We start from the raw sequence: 20,341 nt of genomic DNA on the forward strand, positions 1-20,341 counted from the left end.
TTTTAGTTGGGATGTTCGATTTCTTTTTTTTTTCTTTTTTTTCCCACTGTTTCTTTCTTTTTTTTTTTTTTTAATTGTATTTTAGGTTCTAGGGTACATGTGCAGATCATGCAGGATTGTTGCATAGGTACATACATGGCAAGGTGGTTTGCTGCCTTCATCACCCCATCACCTATATCTGGTATTTTGATTCTTTTGGATATAAGTCCTTTATCCCATATATGCTTCTCAAATATTTGAAGTGAAGTTTAACCATTGTATTATTTCTTAGCTTTTTTGTTTAAATCATTCTTTTGGATCTAAAAAATTTTTGCCAAGTCAACACCACAAGTATTTTCTTATAAATTTTCTTCTAAAGTTAGTTTTATGCTTTAAATTTAGGTCAATAACTCATTTCAAGTTAATTTTTGTATAACATGTGAGTGATATATTGAGATTCATTTTTTAAAAATATGAGTATCTAATTATTCCAACTGCATATAAGCAAAATATCCATTCTCCACTACATTGCCTTTGAACCTTTGTCAATTATTATCTGTCCATAGGTGAATGGACTCTATCTGTTCAGGACTCTATTTCTGGACTCTATTCTGTTCAGATAATTTATTTGTCCTTTTAATACCAATATCACACTCTCTTACTGTACCTTTTATGGCAAGTCTTGAAATAAGATACTGTAAGTCCCCAACTTTTTGTCCTTTGTTTTTTTTCAAAGTTGCTTTATGTCTTTTGTAGTTCTGTATGAGTTTTAAACTTCATTTGTCAATTTCATTTTGAATTATTTCTATTTCTGTCTTCAAGTCAACTGTCTTTTCTTTTGCACATTTAATCTGCCACTAGTTTCATCCAGTGCATTTGTCATCAGAAACACTGTAGTTTTCATCTCTACAACCTCAATCTGCATCTTTTTTAATATTTCCTCTATCTCTAATTAACATTGGGAACATATGTAATACAGTCATAACAACTGTTTAAATTTTCTGTCTGCTAATTTGAACATCTGTGTCAGTTCTTGGTCAGTTTTGATTAATTTTTCTCTTTATTATGGGTCGTATATTTCTGCAGTTTTATGCTCCTGACAATCTTCAATTGAATTCCAGACACTTTCAATTTTGCTTTTGTGGGTGCTGGATATTTTTGTATTCCCGTAAAAATTATTGAACTTTGTTTTGGAACATAGTTATGTCGTTTATACACAATTTGATCCTTTTGTATCTTTAAGCCTTTTAAAATTTGTTAGGCAGGACCAGATAGCATTTATTCTAAGATTAATTATTCCTCATCAGTGAATCAAGACCCTTCCTAACATTCTACCCAATGCCCATTTAAAATGAAGTGTTTACCAGTGTAGAAGCAGGCACTGTTCTGGCACAGTGTGATTGATGGGTGGTGTTCCCTCTAATCCTTGGCCTCAGGTAGTTTTCTAAGACACACACTTGGTGAATAATCTTCTCAATACTCAAGGGGTACCTGAGAAGGTCCCTAGAGTTATCTCTCTGCTCAACTCTGTCTTCTGTGGTACCCTGTGAACTATAGAGCCACACTGATTTTCCTGGAGTCAGCTTCGTCTCCTCCATTCAGGGATTCTGCAGAGATACTTCCTCTCTACACCATAGTCTGGAAGTTCCAGGCCATATATTAAGAGAAGCATACAGCTTGCTTGTTTTTCTATTTTCCAATATCTCAAAACATCCTGATCTGATATCCAGTGTCTTCAAAACCACTGTAATATGTATTTTGTCTGTTTCATTGGTTGCTTCAGGAGAGAGGAAATCTGGTCCCTGTTACTCCATTTTGACTAGAAGTAGAAATCTAAATAATATTTTTATGCACTGACTTTTTTGAGTCTTTTTTTTTTTTTTTTTTAATGAATGGCTTCACGTATTTGAAGTCTTCTTTGGATGATGGTATATACTGGAAATATATTCAAAATTTAAGTTTTTAATAATTCTAATTTACTTTGAAGATGTGCAACAAATATCATTAGGTCCTTCCTCAAGGAATTTTTTGGTGAAATGGAGATACTGCAATAAGTTGTTTAGCTAATTATTGAGCTAAACCATAGACTTAACTTTTGCTGAACACGCTGGCTTGACCACTTTCTTCTTACCATTGGGTATAGAGTAGTAACGTGTTTATACCTTATTGATTTTATACAGAAAACTATAAACAAATTTGGTGAAACTTGAAAGTCTTCTAAAATATAACTCATACTTGCCAGAAAGTTCCACATTTCAATTATTTAAGTTTTATTTGATATCACCATACATAAAACACATTTATAAGATAATGAAATAAAATAGCTACTTATAGGGCAAATACTTTATTTCAAAGTTTTAAATAAATGTTATATAAAATAATATTCATAAATTGCATATAAGTATATTTTAAAGAACTGGGTTTTTCTATTATCATTAATAAAAGCAGACAAATTAATGTACTTGAAAATTTTACACAGATAACAAACTACAGAAATGCAGCCATTTTAGGGTAAAATATGGCATCAATTAAGAGTATGGTCTTTTTGAACTTAGAAATAAACATGCACTATGTCCAGTAGAAGTTTAAAGAACCTAATTATCTACGTATGATTAGTTTGGCTAAAAAACATCAGTTCTATTTCAGTTACTGAATTTTAGTGACCAAAACATCACAATTTGATTCAACTTTAGCTTCACACATACAAAATTTAAATTTATCTAAGGTAAAGTGTTTTAATACTGATTGGAGTAGCACAGTGCCAAATCCATTTTAGTTCCATATTGACAACATAGGCAGTGATGACCAGTAAATTGTCAATGTTGAAGCCAGGAGGCAGTTGGAGGCAAAGAGAGAATTAGTGCACTATGAGATCATTTATGCTGCAGTGTAACTTAAGTCTTGCTAACCACCTGTGACTCTTCAAAAGTTGCTATCTAGCCAATGACTTCATAAAAACTAGCATCACTTCCATCTTTGTTTATTATTGATTGAGGGCCCGCCTCGGGGTACTCATTGTGTAGGCATGAAAAAATAATATGGAGAAAAACAAACCCTGCAAAGAAATGAATGTTTTGTCTGAGATCATTCTAATTGTGTTTGGCATTTAAATTGTGATCTTTAAGTGTCTAATGTTGCCCAGCTTAGTATATCCCATAGCAATCTATATTGCTCTGATAGGAAAAAATTTGGGAGTCCTCTAGAACAAAATTTGAAATAGTAGCTTTTAAGAGATCTAATATAATTCAGGGTAGAGTAGAAATAGGTATAGTTGATGTCATCTAGCTTTGAATGGGATTTTAACTGGATTATATGTGTAAAGTGAATGAAGTATTAGTTATGTGGTTATATTTTTATGGACACACAGATACAGTGAGTTACAGAGCCTATTTTGAATCACACAGAAATATTATAAGAAAATGTTATTTCTTGAGTAAATATTAAGTGAAATTTCTTATTTGTTACAAGAGGAATTCAGCAAATCAGCTGTGAAAGTAACACTATTATTCTAATAAGCAGGACATTGATAGTGTTGTTGGGCATAAACAGGTACACAGACATGATAGATGACAGGAAACATCTGCCTTTGAGGGAATTGGCAAATTACTGGAAGTGGAATAAGTGACAGATTTGAGTTGATGAGTGACACAGAAAATGTGTCGGAGGTTACCTTTGTTGCCTTAGAAATATGTTTTGGTTTTGAGTTATTTGAACTGTTACCCAGAATAGGTAGGGAAATAATGTCTTACGCAAAACAAAGTTTGGGGCTGGATGCAGTGGCTCATGCCTATAATCCCAGCACTTTGGGAAGCTGAGGTGGGTAGGTCACTTGAGGCCAAGAGTTTGAGACCAGCTTTCCCAATATGGTGAAATCCTGTGTCTACTAAAATACACAAATTTGTAAATTTGTAAAAATACAAAAATTAACCGGGCATGGTAGCTCATGCCTGTAATCCCAGCTACTCAGGAGGCTGAGGCAGTAGAATCACTTGAACTCGGGAGGTGGAGGTTGTAGTGAGCCAAGATCATGCCATTGCATGCCAGCCTGGACGACAGAGTGAGACTCCATCTCAATAATAATAATAATAACAACAAGTCTGGAAGTGATTTAAATGAACATATGTTTTAGAATTATGGTAGGGGAATATTACCACCACTTCCTTTGTTTCCAGGGACAAACAAGTCAGTAAATGATTAACACTGTGTGTTGTGTATTTGCTTCTATATAAAATGGAAAAGGGAATTAAGGACTTTATTTGGATAAGAAAGGGTATATATATATATTCACTGTTTCAACAAATGGTATATGTTATGTGCCTCATATGTATCAAGCACTATGTAACTATATTTAACTTGCTACAGATAAGTGATTCATTTATTCACTTAATTTTGCATATATAGTCAGAGTTATAAAGCATACTAAATATTTCTCATTTTACATCACGAATTTTATTAAAAGTGATGCCGATGATCAATAATTCAATTAAAAACCTGGCTATATGACTACATACAATTTTATAAATATCCAAATTCTGAATTAGTGTTTCATTTAAATGCTGGACATTGTCTTACATCAATTCTTAAATCTGAGCTTCCATTATGAATACAGTGCTTAATATAAATAAATATCTGTTACATTTTATATGTTGCTTAGTCAAAAACATAAATTTACATATTTATTACTATGGTTCCCTGCCTGAGATCATTGTAATCCTAGAGAATTTGCAGCATAGTAATTTTAGATCTAAAATCTTTTTAAAATTTTAGTTAACATGAGGTTTAAAAATGAAAACTACTTAGAAGGGTTTGCCTCTTCTCAAGCAAGATGGAAACATAAAGCACACAGTGTTGTCAAAACATTAGAAATGGGCTTTATCTTCATATCTTCCTAAAGTATGTTGTTATACAGACCGTTATGACAGAGACTTTTATGATGTCTTGAAAAGTCAAGGCTAGGTATGTCTTGTTCTTCCTCCACCCCTACCCCAGTGTCTGAGACAACTGATAGCAAAATATCCTTCTAAATCATTATTCACCAATTATTTACTAAGCCCTTTTTATGTCAGGTAACATACTAGTCACTGAGCATGCAATGATACGATTTCTATCTAGCTTATAGTTGGTGGGAAAGATAAACAATGTAGTAGATTAGTTAGAGTTGTTCGTATTTAATGATGACATATGTAGAAAGTTTAACTGAAATTGTCATAATTTAATTATTTCCACTTCTGTGGTTACATTTACAAACAGTAATATACTTAATGAGAACTCAGCTTTGATATGCACCATATTGTTTAATAGCCTCTGTATGTTATTGTTAGATCATTTCCAGTCTAAAAACAGTATTTGCCATCTTTCACCTCAGAGCTGACTGTGTTTCATTAGCAGGTACAGAAATTCAAAGTGCTTAAGAATATTTAGTGCTAAAATATGGAAAGAAAATATGTGAAGAAGTTCTCATAATCCCTTGAATAAATTTGTGTTGCTATGTTAATCACTTGTTATTATTTAAAATATTAAATAATTTATAAACATTTAAAATTTTAAAGTTATATGTAGTAAATACTCTGGGAGTAACACAACCACGGAGAGTGAACTACAGTCCTAAATGTAAATCAAACTAAGGAAGAGGATAAACTAGCCAATACATTCCTTTACTTCCATCTGGAGGTAAAATAGTAGACACTTTAAATGTTTTGAGCTCACAAAAAAGAAAAGAAACAGTATTTTGTACTGGATTTAGAGGGAAAAAAGACACTACTCAGTTGCTCACAAGTGCACACAGGAGGAAACATTTTACAGATGGAATTAGAATAGTAGTCAGATGAGCAACCACCACTAAGAGAACATTTGCTTTTTAAAGCGTAGAAGATACTTTGAAGAGAACATTGCCCCCTGAAAAAAAAAAAAAAAGAAGAAAAGAAAAGGAAGAAAGACAATCCAGAAGACAGATAAAACTAGACTTTTCTTGCCCTAATCCATACACTAGCATATTGCTTCATATGATTTAAAATGTAAGGGTCATTGTTAAGTAAACTGTTTTGATGAGACAAAATAGAAGGACTAGAAGGTAGAATTTTCACTTATAATTGATGAGTCTTAAATGGCAACATTTTACCCATACTCAACTGTTTTCAGAGCTCTGTGTTCTAAATAGTGCCTGGCTTTGTTTCACAACAGGCAGTTGCAGCAGCATCAGCTGCTTCAAGAGATTTCAGTGGAATAGGTGGGTTAGGAGAGTTATTGGAAAGTTCTTCAGAAGCATCAAAGTTAAGCTCCAAAAGTGCTAAAGAATGGAGGAACCGAAGGAAGAAAAGAAAACAGAGGGAGCACCTTGAAGGAAACAACAAAGGAGAGGGAGACAGCTTTCCCAAATCCGAATCTGAAGACAGCGTGAAAAGAAGCAGCTTCCTTTTCTCCATGGACGGAAACAGGCTGACCAGTGACAAGAAGTTCTGCTCCCCTCATCAGGTATGATCTTCTACTAAGTGCTTTGCTTTCTTTGTCACTGCTATTGCTTTTTAACTGTTGTATTTTGTTTTGGTACATTTTTGTACTGTCTGACTTCAGTGAGAGACAGGGAACTAATATTTAATATAGTTGTTTAAATTCTTATCAAAGATTGTCTGCAAAGAGATTTTTCTTAAACCATTAATAAAATGTTCACTATTTTGAGACTGATACATATATGCGACCTATACCATCAGACTTTTCAGTGAAAGTTTTGGAATCTCTTGTTTACATTTTCCATTTTGAAACCCCTGATAAACTTATTTTCTTTGAGAATGGGTTTCTGCCTTTGTTATCCAAAGTTGTGATTGTAACATACATATAAATTGTGAAAAGAAACGCTTTTTGGGTTTTGTCTTTATCCTTTGATATGAGAATTGAACTATGGTGAGTCTCCATTTTGCTTGCTTAGGGTCATGTCATGATACATTAGAATGAAATTATGACCTAAATGTTCTTGAAGAGAACAGAATCAAAGTCGTCTATTTTTGCTCTGATATGATGCCACCTACCTGGTTCTTCAGCGTATTTTTAAGTAAAAGAGTAAAAATTAGTTTCAACTATTTGCTGTTTCGTAAGTTTTATAGATTATTAAGTTAATATATTGTTTATATTTGTATAATGTAAAGAACAAATAGTTATAAAATCTGTGATAAGTACAATTATGGCTTTGAACACTATTTGGCGCCATTAGAATTCCATGTGCTATGAATTGCAAATGCTTCTAATTTTAACAATCTTGAGTCAGAACTATACCCTAAAAATAATGCTTTCAGAGATAATATATAAGATTAATTTAATCAAAACTGCAATCAAACAAGAGGTATGATATCATTTTCATAGAGAAAGAAACTTCTAAAAAAAAAAGCAGAAGTAATAAACACAAAATTCAACACAGTATTTACTTTTGGTTGTGAGGAAAGATAATATATAAATTCTCAGTGAATGTTTTATAATCTATTTTTAATATGTTAACAAATATTTTTAAAGAAAAAAGTAGACTGTATTAATAACTTAAAACTTGTATTCTCATATTAGAACAAAATGGACGTGAAAACAGAGAGTTATTAGATAAAAAACCATTTTTGTACAGAGAATATCAATATCAAGAAATTCAACTATTGCTATCTCATGTAATACAAATATAAAAAATATTATCAAATCAGTATAACACATTTGGAATTAACTTGAAGCCCTGGAGGGCAACTCGGTTTCTCAGATCAGATTTTTCTTTCTTAAACAGTCACTTTTGATATTTTGGAATTCTTAAAGCTGTTAGGAGTTATTAGAATTAAGACTATATGAGACTATAGCATAATGATCCTATAGTGAACACAAACTTTTATGTTCATAGCTCAACTCCAAACTAGATCTTGACCTTGGTCAAGTCATTGGTACTTTGTAAATTTCTGTAAAATACAATAAGAATGCCTACATTAGAGAGTTGTGCGAGACTAAGCAATATATGGGAAATCTGTGTGACAATAAGTCTCTTATTAAGTTAAAATTGGTCAATGAATTTCAAATGAGGGAAACAAAACTTTTCAGTAGTTTCAATTACTCACAAATGTATATACCTAGTTTGACAGCAGTATTATTTCCTTTATTGTTTCATCATTTTGCTCAAATAAAAGTTTGTAGATTAGTTCATTCAGTCCAATTAACAAATATTTATTGATCGCCAACTATGTGGCAAGCATAGTTGTAGATGCTGAAAATACCTCAATGAACAAAAGAGACTCAATTCACTGACCTCGTGGAATTTTATTCTAAAGGAGACAGACAATAAACAAAATAACTAAGTTATAGACTAAGCTAGAAGGTAATAAATGTTAAGGGGAAATAACAGTAAGCAGGAAAAGAGGAACAGGAGCCATAATTGGAGGTAAAATTTTAAATAGGGTGGTTTAGAATGACATCACTATTAAGACATTTTGGCAAAGATTTGGAGGAGACAAAGGAAGAGGCTACCTTCTGAAACAGGACTCTAAGCTGACGAAAGAGAAAGTACAAAACCCTGACATGGTCACATGCCTGGAGTGCTCAAGAAGCAACTGGTAGACCTAGTTTGCCGGAGCTGGGTGAATCACAGATAGACGAGAAAAGAGGTTAGCTGATGGCCAGTGTTTTAATACTAAAAACAGAATCAGCATATATATATGTTATATGTCGTTCATTGTATATTTGTGAATAGACAGAAGATAGATGGATCGATAATTTCAAAAGTGACAGAAATAATTTAGTGTTAAATTTGCATATCCTAGAAAAGACAGCCTAAGAGCATTAACACAACTAACAAGCAGAAATATACCATAAATGGTTTACAATTTCTGATTCTGCAAACAGAAAAGGACTCTGGTAGAAAGAGAATCAGTGAAGGTGATGGGAACAAAAAGCCTAAGATAGACAGTAAATACTGCTCAGATCAAATACATCTTCTGAAAATGTCAAAGCAGAGAAGCCATAAATTGTGGGTACCCTGCCTTCCACTGACGTAAATTTCAAATGTTATTTTATGTTTATTACATTATTTTATTTTTAAATAGATAATACATGTTAGTAGCACAAAATAAAGAAGTATTTAAAAGTATAAAATGAAACCTCAAAATGCTAAATACTTCTTCCTACAGATACTCACTTACTTGTTCCCACTAGAACATCTTAGAATTCCCTGCATCTTTTTCCACCTTGACTTTTCCCAACCCACTTTGAATCCAAACCCTACATACACGATCGTGTCTTACAGACCTAATTTCTTCTATTTTCCCTTTTGTTAATGAAAATTAAGAAACAATCTACATTTGTCTTCTGGGAACAAGATGAAAAAGATACCTGGGAAATATCTTTTGACATCCCTAAGGCAAAGAAAGATGGCCTTTCACTCCTTAAAACATTAAAGCTGGTTTTCCCTAGAGAAAGTGTTGCCACAGCTGTGGGTATTCCCTCCACTCTGCTGCATCTTCCAGTGTGTTATTTTTGGTTTATTTTCTCTGAATGCTATTTCTGTTATCTTCTTTTTCTGTCTCTGTTGCCTTGAAAGCTGTGCTCACACCCATTATTATGCATTCCAAAGAGTGAATAGAAGTTTCAAATAAACTCAGAGGTCTGGAATGCCTTTGAAAATACCTGACATAAAAATATCCAAATTAAACACATGTCCCAGATACATAATGGATGTACACACATACCACATACTCCCAACCAATTTTGTTTAGACCAATTTTCAGTTTCCAGAGACAGTTTCAGAACACAGGTTTATTGAGGTGATTACGCTCAGTCATCCTAGGGATTAATGTAAGACCAAGTTAGTATGTCTCTGAGTGTAGGATGAGGTCCACCATCTATTAGAGTCACCTGGAATGCATCTGGAAAATTCATGTTCCAGAGTCCTATCTGCTACTTGCTGAATTCCTATTCCAAAAAGCTGGGACCTAAAAATATATGTATTTTTTTAACTCTCAGTATGATTCACATATACTCAAACATTTCAAAACACTAGTTCTGGGCTGGGCATGGTGGCTCATGCCTGTAATCCCAGCCCTTTGGGAGGCCAAGGTGGGCAGATCACCTCAGGTCAGGAGTTCAAGGCCAGCCTTACCATCATATTAAAACCCTGTCTTTCCTAAAAATGCAAAAATTACCCAGGTGCAGTGGCAGGCACCTCTAGTCCCAGCAGCTCAGGAGGCTAAGGCAGGGGAATAACTTGAAACAGAAGGTGGAGATTGCAGTGAGCCGAGACTGTCACTGTACTCCAGCCTGGGTGACAGAGCAAGACTCTACCTCAAAACAAAAACAACAACAAAAACACTAGTTCTGGATATAACTGTTCTTATATTGATCATTTAAATGGAGTCTGAGAAAATTAAAGGCATTAGCATTCTTTATTAATGGGGGGTGAATTGACATCTTCACATGATCTAATCTCTTGATCACTTCGCTATAATCACTCTACTGTCTGCCCTTCGGTAGACAAACCTGCTACAGGAATTGAGTGTCACATAGACACAGGCTCCTATGGACAACCTGGACAGCCAATAGTAACTGTGGAAAATCTAACCAAATCCAAAGGAGCAGAGCACTTCTGACCGAATAATATCCTTCCAGAATATCACTGGGACAGAAAACTACAGAGATTATTCTGGTGCTTTGCAGTCTGGGAAAAGCCATAAAAATAAAGCTAAAAATGGTGCCTAAGAAAATCAGCATGACCTAATTAGGCAGAGGAACCAAAAATACATTTGACAGAGTCTGCCTTTTCTGTTTTTTCCACTAAAATCATTTTATTTGGATTTACACTAAAGCTTAGAAGAAAGAGAAGATCCAGGAATGTTTGCTGCTGACATATGTATATGTATATGTATGTATGTATATTACCCTGGCTGTGAAGAGAAGTAGGAAAGAAAATGAAACAGAGAGCAAGGAGGAATGCTATTGTTCATGATCAGGGGATAAAACAAATATCCTGCAGACTAAATAGAGATGTTTTTGAAAACTACTCACAAGACTAGAATACACACAGAATTAGTTGGGGTTGCTAGTTTAAAATCCTTTCAATATGTGAAAGAGGGAATGTCAAGCTAATTCCTCATTTTCTGGTACTAGGAAGTAGTTTGCTTGATTTATTTGGGAATAGCTGTAATAAAAAAGTTTTTAAATTGTCTCTTTTTAATATAATTAAAGTAAAACCAGAAGTATATGCTGTTTTTTACATCACCCTCTGGTGAAGTCATGTTATATGTCTTGCTTTTACATGCCAGTGTTAAATTTTACTCAAGAAGAATAATTTATGTAGCAGTTCAGGAATCTTCTCTGTTGTGCTTGCTATGACATATAGTCTCTCAAATAAGGTGAATCATTGGTTGCCATTTGGGAAACTGTTAGCAAATTTGGAAGACAACACTGTAGGTAAGTTTTGTGACTTCTATTTCCATGTGGGTAGAGACAAACAGTTTCAGAGAAAGAGTAAACTACATCTCTTTCAGAATTCGAAAGAAGAGAATGGAAAAATAGTAGTTTTTTTTAAAAATAATTATCTTGAAATATTTGCTATACTGCAACATTTAAAACAAATATTTTAAATTTGAGACAATATTCTCATGTGAGCCAAAATTTATTCTCCAGGTTGCAGTCCCTTCAGATTATAGCAGTAAGAAGTAGAAGCTACTTACTATTTATTTAACCCCCATCCCCACCAGAAGAAATCATTTATCCCCTTCAGCATCTGGTCCCTAATCTATAGCATTATGATAACCCAGTCCACCTCAGCTGAAGACTAAATGAAATGGTTGTACACTTGGTAAATTGCAAATCAGTATTGTTAGTCAGAAAAACACTTTTTGTCCTTAAATTTGCTTTAATAAAAATATCAAAATATATGTGTCCTCTGTAAATTTTATTATCCGTGTTTAACAGCAAGACTATTCTAACCCCAAAGAAAATAGATCCTGTAATATCAATACTTTTATTAAATAATTGTGTTTTCCCCCGTCCCCATCCCATTCTTTCCCTTTTTGCTTTCTCCGCAGTCTCTGTTGAGTATCCGTGGCTCCCTGTTTTCCCCAAGACGCAATAGCAAAACAAGCATTTTCAGTTTCAGAGGTCGGGCAAAGGATGTTGGATCTGAAAATGACTTTGCTGATGATGAGCACAGCACATTTGAAGACAGCGAAAGCAGGAGAGACTCACTGTTTGTGCCACACAGACATGGAGAGCGACGCAACAGTAACGTTAGTCAGGCCAGTATGTCATCCAGGATGGTGCCAGGGCTTCCAGCAAATGGGAAGATGCACAGCACTGTGGATTGCAATGGTGTGGTTTCCTTGGTGGGTGGACCTTCAGCTCTAACGTCACCTACTGGACAACCTCTCCCAGAGGTGATAATAGATGAACTAGCTGCTACTGACATTATTCACCAATTTGAAATAATCAAAGCCTGGATAGTTTAGGCTGTTATACCTTCCTGCTTCCTCAAAATGAAAGTCAGTAAAAATAATACATGATTAATCAAAGGGAAAACAATAGAATCTTGAGAATCAATTGAATTGTATGGGACTATTAGCTTTTGTTGTATGGGAATTAATGGTAAGGGACCATGCCTTTAGGTTAAAAGGGCCCTGTTTTTAGAGTCTGATATAAAATACACATCTGCATATTTGGGAGATCTACCAAGACAAATAATGGACATTTTGACAATCAAATCAAATGTATATTCATCCAGAATTGTATAATTATCTATTCATATTCTGGAAAATTCCATATTCCTAAAATTAAATATTGTAACAACCAATTTGTTGATAATGGGCAGTTTCATACAATTGTCAATATTTACAGTGCTATTTTAAAATAACTCTAAAATGTGTTGATTTTTTAATAGGATGAGATATAGAAATAATTAAAGACATTTCAGGAAAGCACACACATTTCATTGTACATCTGTGTTTGTGCATGGAAAAAATTGGCCCACATATGTCAATGTTGTCAATATAGTCTCAAAGAAAATAACTCAGCCTTGAGACTATATAATCATAGTATTTATGGGGGGAATAGAAGATTAAAAAAATAATTTTCAACTGAATGAAATAAAATAATAAATGACGTTAGCATGTTTACAACAAATGAAAATTCTGACAGGTTAATTAAAATATTTCCATAATATAATTGTGTTACACAACTGCATCCAGCTGGTAAATTCTTCTTAAAGAGTACCACCTGCAATAACTTTTCTAATAAGTGTTTATAACTTAACAATAACTTAATATTTTATTATTCCTTGAAAATTCTTACCTGGAAAAATTGCATGTAGCATGATTTGCCAAAGAAATGCTATGTGGTATTGTACTAGTTAATGGAAAGAGTGGTTTGAGCCATCAGTATTTGGTTTGCAGGGCACCACCACTGAAACGGAAGTCAGAAAGAGAAGGTTAAGTTCTTACCAGATTTCAATGGAAATGCTGGAGGATTCCTCTGGAAGGCAAAGAGCCATGAGCATAGCCAGCATTCTGACCAATACAATGGAAGGTAAGAAGCACTTCATGGAACAGTCAGCTTTCTGTGATTATGTGTTTTGTGGAACTATTTCTTCTTTTCATAGAGTTACTGAAGACTATTACCCAGATCGAAAATATATATTAGACCTAAGAATGTGATATATGGAGTATATTATCACATTGATTGCAAAAACTAATATTGGCCTAATTTCTTTTTGACTTGGGTCTTTAACTTGCTTGCAGAGTGATATTTCACCACTCGATATTATATCAATGAGGATTTATCCTTATGTTATGTTACTCATGTGCAAATAGAGTAAACTGTTCCCCCTTTGTAAGTCTTGGTATATAGAAGCATAAGGAAACATTTCTTTCAGGCTTTAGTCTGTTCTTCAGGCATAGAGGTGTTTATGGCATTGTGGGAGTGCTTGAATGAGTTGGACAAATCAAAACCTGTGCTACATTCCAACAGAGACCCTAAAAAAGGATCCCTCTTCCACCTTCTACATACACAGCAGCCATTACATTCCTCCAAAGGACCCCTGGAAACAAATGCTTATAGATTTTGACACCCAGGAATGGGCAGCAATCACTCATACATTAAACTTGTCCATACATCACACAGTCCTCACTCCTTGAAGTCTGGAGAGAGAATATATTAGTACTGCCCTTTTGTAGATCAGTTATATGTCAATTCTAATATATGTTCTTTAGAAAATATCAATTACATTTTATATCATGTCTTCTTATTGAATTAGATATACAGTCACATAATAATTATTTTGTAACAGGCCTCCATTAAAATTTCAAGTAATATTTTAAATATATGATGCTAAAATTCTAAAAGATACGTATAACCCACAAAAGTAGATTTGAGTCTGAATCTATACGAAAAAGAAGGGCATACTACATTCTCATTGTGTGTGCAAGATCAATGTTGATATGGAACAATGAGAGGAGAGAATAATTCACATATGTTATCACAGGGGATCATAGCTTTAGACAATGTTTTTTAAAAGGTACTTTCAGAGGAAGCAATAATTATTTACATTTTTTTTTTTTTGAGATGGAGTCTCTATCGTCTAGGCTGGATTGCAGTGGTGTGATCTCGGCTCACTGCAATCTCCACCTCCCAGGTTCAAGCAATTCTCCTGCCTCAGCCTCCTGAGTAGCTAGGATTACAGGCACGGGCCACCACACCCGGCTTATTTTTGTATTTTTAGTACAGACGGGGTTTCACCATGTTAGTCAGGCTGGTCTTGAACTCCTGACCTTGTGATCTGCCTGCCTCAGCCTCCTAAAGTACTGGGATTACAGGTGTGAGCCACAGCACTTGGGCAATTATTTAAAATTTTAATAGTCGCGTAATGCTTATTTAAAATTCTGTTTGGACAAAGAGAATACAGCAATTTAGTCAAGGAGAACCTAGTCATTTTAAAGCAAACTATTAAATTCAAAGTGCTTATTTTCTGTATTTAGAAGAGAAAAAAGTCAATCTACATGACATTTTATTGAGCATTTTATGAAAATATTTAATGGAATTGTCTTCTCAAGTTTCTCAAGTAATATGAACTCTTTTCAAATATAAGCATCAATTTTGTTAAATAATGTAAAATCTACTAGCAGTAATAACCCGTTTTTATTGTTATTTACTACTCTTCCTCTTTGTGGTCCCTCCAGAACTTGAAGAATCTAGACAGAAATGCCCACCATGCTGGTATAGATTTGCCAATATGTTCTTGATCTGGGACTGCTGTGATACGTGGTTAAAAGTAAAACATCTTGTGAATTTAATAGTTATGGATCCATTTGTTGATCTTGCCATCACTATTTGCATTGTCTTAAATACCCTCTTTATGGCCATGGAACACTACCCCATGACTGAGCAATTCAGTAGTGTGTTGACTGTAGGAAACCTGGTAAGTACGTTTGAATTTTACTTATTTACTCTGGCAGAGGTGGGAGAGATAGACCAAAGGGAAAGATATATTCGTGCCGTGCTGAACCCCAAAATTATATCCTCTTTCTTCATAGAAAGAAATATCTAAGGAATATTACAGGGAATCTTAAAGATACAGCCTAAAACTCAACTGATGTGAATGCTGATTGTTTAGGCCAATGTCTGTGCTGATTGATCGTGGAGTCTTACCAGTCCAGTTGTAAACATCTCAAAATCTTTACAGTTGTTCTTGCTGGAAATGTAGGTCCAGATAAACCAGGAGGATCTAATTCTGGCTCCACGAACATGTGGTTTTAACCCACACAGCCTCTAAAAATATCATGTCCATTGAAGAGATGACCCAAAGAGTGATGTGTATGAAAAAAAGAACATTGTTTCAAATTAACTATCTAATAAAAAGCTTCAGCGACATTCATACAAGAAAACAAATAGCTGGTTAATTTGCATTTGTGATTTAGCCATACCTTTGGTTCAAATCACTGAGCATGCACCTGTGTCTGTGTGTGCTGATCGAAATAGGTGAATAAGTAAAAAATGGTTTACATATATTATTAATCTAGATCTTTCTCTCTACTAACTCAAACAAACTTGGAGCAAGGGATAGTAGGAAAACTGGAATGGAGGGAAAAGGTAGACTAACAAACTAAGTAAAGGGCAGTATTGCAGTCTGACTTCAGGAACAGTTTTCATTAAGGGCTTAGATATGGCCCTCGAGTTCACTGCATCATTTGTCTTTAGGTCAGCAAATATTCAATAAGAGCTCACTGATTTTACATCTTACAACCTCTGTACTGGAAAAAGCCTCTCTTTTTGTGTCTCATTTCAAAGACTCTCCTTAGAGAACTCTGGCATAATTTGTGTCAGATGCTCACCTATGATTTAATCAGCCTTGACAGAGGGTGAGATCACATTGAAAACATGGCAGTCCTGAGGAACCATGGGTGGAGGAGCAATTGCCAACAGAAGGGGGAAAGGAAATGCTGGGCAGACAACTGGGTAAATGTGTGTCCTAATACGTGACCTCAACTTCTCTGCATTATTTGACTCAGTAGAACATCCACCATATTCTTGAGATTTTCTTCATCTTTGGCAAAGGCCATGTCCCATTTTTAGTTTGTTTCTCTCAGTGTTTACATGGTGGTCACTCAATAAATAACCCACTGGTTGATTCCTACCCAAAGAGGCTGCTTCAGGTAGCAAGATTTTGCAAAAGAACACAGGCTCTTCAGTTGAGTGGAACTGAGTTTGACCTTAGTTGCCAGTGCTTACTAGTGATATGGCCTATGGACAAGTCTGATAAATAATTTGAGTCTTTGTTTTCTATTATGGAAATGACTGTAATAATGCCCTTCACTTAGAGTTGTTGTGAAGGTCACATGAGGTAATGTGAAAGCACCTAGACTGTGTCTGGCATCTAGCATGTGCTCAATAAACAGTTTCCTTCCTCATATATATGCTATTAACCTTTTAGACCTTTCTTTGAAATAATGATGGAAAATATTTCTGGTGTAGTTCTTGTATTTTTCCCAGGATATTGGACAGTTAGGAAAGTTAAACAGGTGAAGGAAGATTTTGGAAATTTGCCAGAGTGAAGCAGGAAATTAAGTTTTATAGAATTCCAATGTTGAAGCAATAAAGTATGGAAGCACAGGATAAGAGAGACTGGATTATAAGATGATTGAATGAAAAAGCACTAGACAAAAGCACTAAATCTAGGTCCTAGTCTAAGTGTTCATGTTAAATATCTGTGTGGTTTTGAAAAGTCACTTACATTCTTGACTCCATTTTTTCAACACACGTATAAACAATGAGTGTACTGAACTAAATGACTTTTTATGTATGTCCCAGTTCTACAATGCTCAAATGATTGCATACTGCCTTATATTATACATGAGGACATTGAATTGTGGAATTTTCCATCTTAACTTAGATCAATGTGCCCCATTTTGTATTCTGTTTCTGCAGTACACAAAAATTACATCACTTTCTTGTTGATTAGATTAATCAAATTAGAGTATCAAGAGACATTGAATCTCAATTAAGTTTCTCTATGGTGCTCTGTATTTTTTGGAGTATTTTCTTGTTTTTTAACCATTATAAAATGCATGCACCCATCTTCGGCATTCAATAAGCAAGAAATAGCCCATCAATCATAGTAGATTAGACATCTTCATCCTAACAAACATTTCTGACTTACCTAACAATGCTGAAACTAGACTAAAATGTACCAAAAATAATCCCATTTTTGTAGGACCTAAACTGAAAACATTTACAGAGATATAGCTGTCATTTTTGAATTGCAAATTGTAATAAAAATATTATTTTTAATAAAAAGTTTCATGGTGGAATTACATTTTTATATAAGTGTAACTTTAGGGTATATATTTTTAAAAGCATGAGATCTAGTCATTTTAGAAGAGCTGAAAAGATCACTTTATGATTTTCTATAAACAGAGATATTTGTAGATTATTTACCCGGATGGTTCTAGCTTACTTTAAATAATATATTCCATCATCAGAGTGCCTATTTCAAATAATAGCTGCCTCTAAAAGTTTTATACAAGAAATAAAATTTGCATAGGTAGAACTTACTTTGCATTTACCAGGCAAACTCACTCTTTGAAAAAAAAATTGTTGATGTGTTATTCTGTAAAATGAAAAATATATTTTTCAATTGGCGTTTCACCATATATCTGGATTTTCATGTACTAGGCTTGCTTAAAATACATTTTATTTCTATTTTAGCAAACAGATGACTGACTACAGTTAGGCTGGTTTTTTTTTCTGTGATGGGTATTTCCCTTTGATCTTTCTGTGATTGGAAAAAATGAAATGTTAGCTGCATTTATACATTTGTAAGAGTGGATCAAGATTTATTTTAAGCAACATGCTGTTTTAGGAAACCAAATAATTGTTATACTGCTATTTTGACAGAATTCCTTTAAGATAAAGGCTGATTTATCTTGGTAAATGCTAAGCTTGACTTTAGAGTCATAAAATGCAACTTGTAACTACAGCAAATTAAGAGAATTTCTTTAAAAGAGTTTCTGTGAGAGTAATTTTATAATTCTTCATGTCCTCTGTCTCTCAGCCTATCATTTTGAGTTAAAAAAATGTTTGTTTCATTGTTTTTCTTTCTACTGTCAAATACACATTTATCTAGCTACTCGAGTGATTTATTAATCTTAATTATATGTATATGCATACTGAGTATGTTCTCCTGCTGGTTTCAATTAAATCTGCAGTTTCTTGCTCTACTAATCCATTAACCTTAATTCTGAGGCATGCATCCAGAGATCATTATTATAAACCATTTGTGGCAAACTCACTCTTGTTTCAGGAATGTTTATAAAATTATAGAAGTAAGATCATGTCCCTTACAAAATACAAAATCAAAAACAAAATACGGTTTTTACCAAATCAATTTTAATAACTTTAAGTAATATGTGGATTTGTTCCTGATATGATACTACCAAGAAATAGATTTAGTTGTGAGTATGTTAGAAATGTCGTATGCCAAAAAGGGCAATAATTCAGTAGCTATTATTCAATATCAGAATTAAAATGTAGACCATGAAGTGTTTTCAAATTAGTGTTTTCCCTGGAACTCCAGCAGATTCATTCAATAATATCACTCTATTTAATAAAATGCATTCCTAGAGCAAAAAAGAAAAACCTAAATTTGGCTGGGTGTGGTGGCTCATACCTGTAATCCCAGCACTTCGGGAGGCTGAGGTGGGCAGATCACTTGAGGTCAGGAATTTGAGACCGGCCTGGCCAATGTGATGACCCTGTCTCTACTAAAATTACAAAAATTAGCTGGGAATGGTAGCCCACATCTGTAATCCCAGCTACTCAGGAAGCTGAGGCAGGAGAATTGCTTGAACCCGGGAGGCGGAGGTTGCAGTGAGCCAAGATCGTGCCACTGCACTACAGCCTGAGCAACAGAGGGAGAGTATGTCAAAAAAAAAAAAAAAAAAAAAGCTAGATTTGAACTGATTTGTCACATTCTCTCACTTTAAATTTTAGATATTTTTATTCCTGTTACTGTTCTTTATAAATTCGTGTAGCATCAGATCAGTGTTTTTCAGTGCTCTTGCAGTAGTATTGATCTCTATTTTTTTAGGTCTTCACTGGGATCTTCACAGCAGAAATGGTTCTCAAGATCATTGCCATGGATCCTTATTACTATTTCCAAGAGGGCTGGAATATCTTTGATGGAATTATTGTCAGCCTCAGTTTAATGGAGCTTGGGCTGTCAAATGTGGAGGGATTGTCTGTACTGCGATCATTCAGACTGGTATCTGTTTATATATCCCTGTCACTCATTGGCACAACATTTATTTTGAAATTGAATCAATGTATATTAATATAATTTTTAATTTTAATTTTAAATTTACATCAATATGTGATATACTAAGAAAATATATAAACAACCTCTTTAAAGCTAACTATAAACAGTTTTCTAAGAATGATGAAAGTGGTTGAAATACTTTATAATGATTTGGTATGTAGGGCACATTTAAAAACCTTCATGTACTTTCTAAAACTATATTTTAAGTTTATGTTGTTTTCTTGGACTTACAGTCTGTAAAAACATGCAAATAAAAATTTTAGGCCCCAATTAATCTTAGCTTTTTGTTAGCCCTTGTTCTATTAATGGGGACTGTTTTAAAGTAACATGTGAGAAAATATTTGATTTACTAGCATCTTAAATAATTGTATAACAAACTCTGAATTATAGCAGAATTTTACTGAAAAATATGCAAAATTTGTATTGAAAATTAAGCAAAATGTGTGTTTCTTTCAAATTGAAGGGAAGCCTTTCTATACATTTTTATCACATTATTTAGTTTATTTTACTTTTATATTGGCCTATAAAAATATATGATTTATACTTTTAATA

The 20,341-nt window shown here is 33.9% G+C and overlaps 1 protein-coding gene across 7 annotated transcripts in view; it reads left to right on the forward strand.

The window, feature by feature from the left end:
* Positions 1 to 20,341, forward strand: part of LOC105708927 (sodium channel protein type 3 subunit alpha) — a 111,730-nt gene that overhangs the window by 49,387 nt on the left and 42,002 nt on the right. For 3 of the 7 annotated variants that reach the window (XM_012440661.2, XM_064382657.1, XM_064382656.1), the window contains 5 exons: positions 6,160 to 6,450; positions 12,015 to 12,362; positions 13,374 to 13,506; positions 15,156 to 15,394; positions 19,562 to 19,735. In XM_012440661.2, coding sequence (XP_012296084.2) covers positions 6,160 to 6,450; positions 12,015 to 12,362; positions 13,374 to 13,506; positions 15,156 to 15,394; positions 19,562 to 19,735 — 1,185 coding nt within the window. Of the gene's footprint in view, positions 1 to 6,159; positions 6,451 to 12,014; positions 12,363 to 13,373; positions 13,507 to 15,155; positions 15,395 to 19,561; positions 19,736 to 20,341 lie in introns of those variants that run through there. The other 4 variants (XM_064382660.1, XM_064382659.1, XM_064382658.1 and 1 more) reach the window with 3 other exon arrangements.

This window comes from Aotus nancymaae, unplaced genomic scaffold (genome assembly GCF_030222135.1).
Source record: "Aotus nancymaae isolate 86718 unplaced genomic scaffold, 86718_ANA_hifiasm-v0.15.2.pri h1tg000029l, whole genome shotgun sequence".
In the NCBI taxonomy this organism is placed as follows: domain Eukaryota; kingdom Metazoa; phylum Chordata; class Mammalia; order Primates; family Aotidae; genus Aotus; species Aotus nancymaae.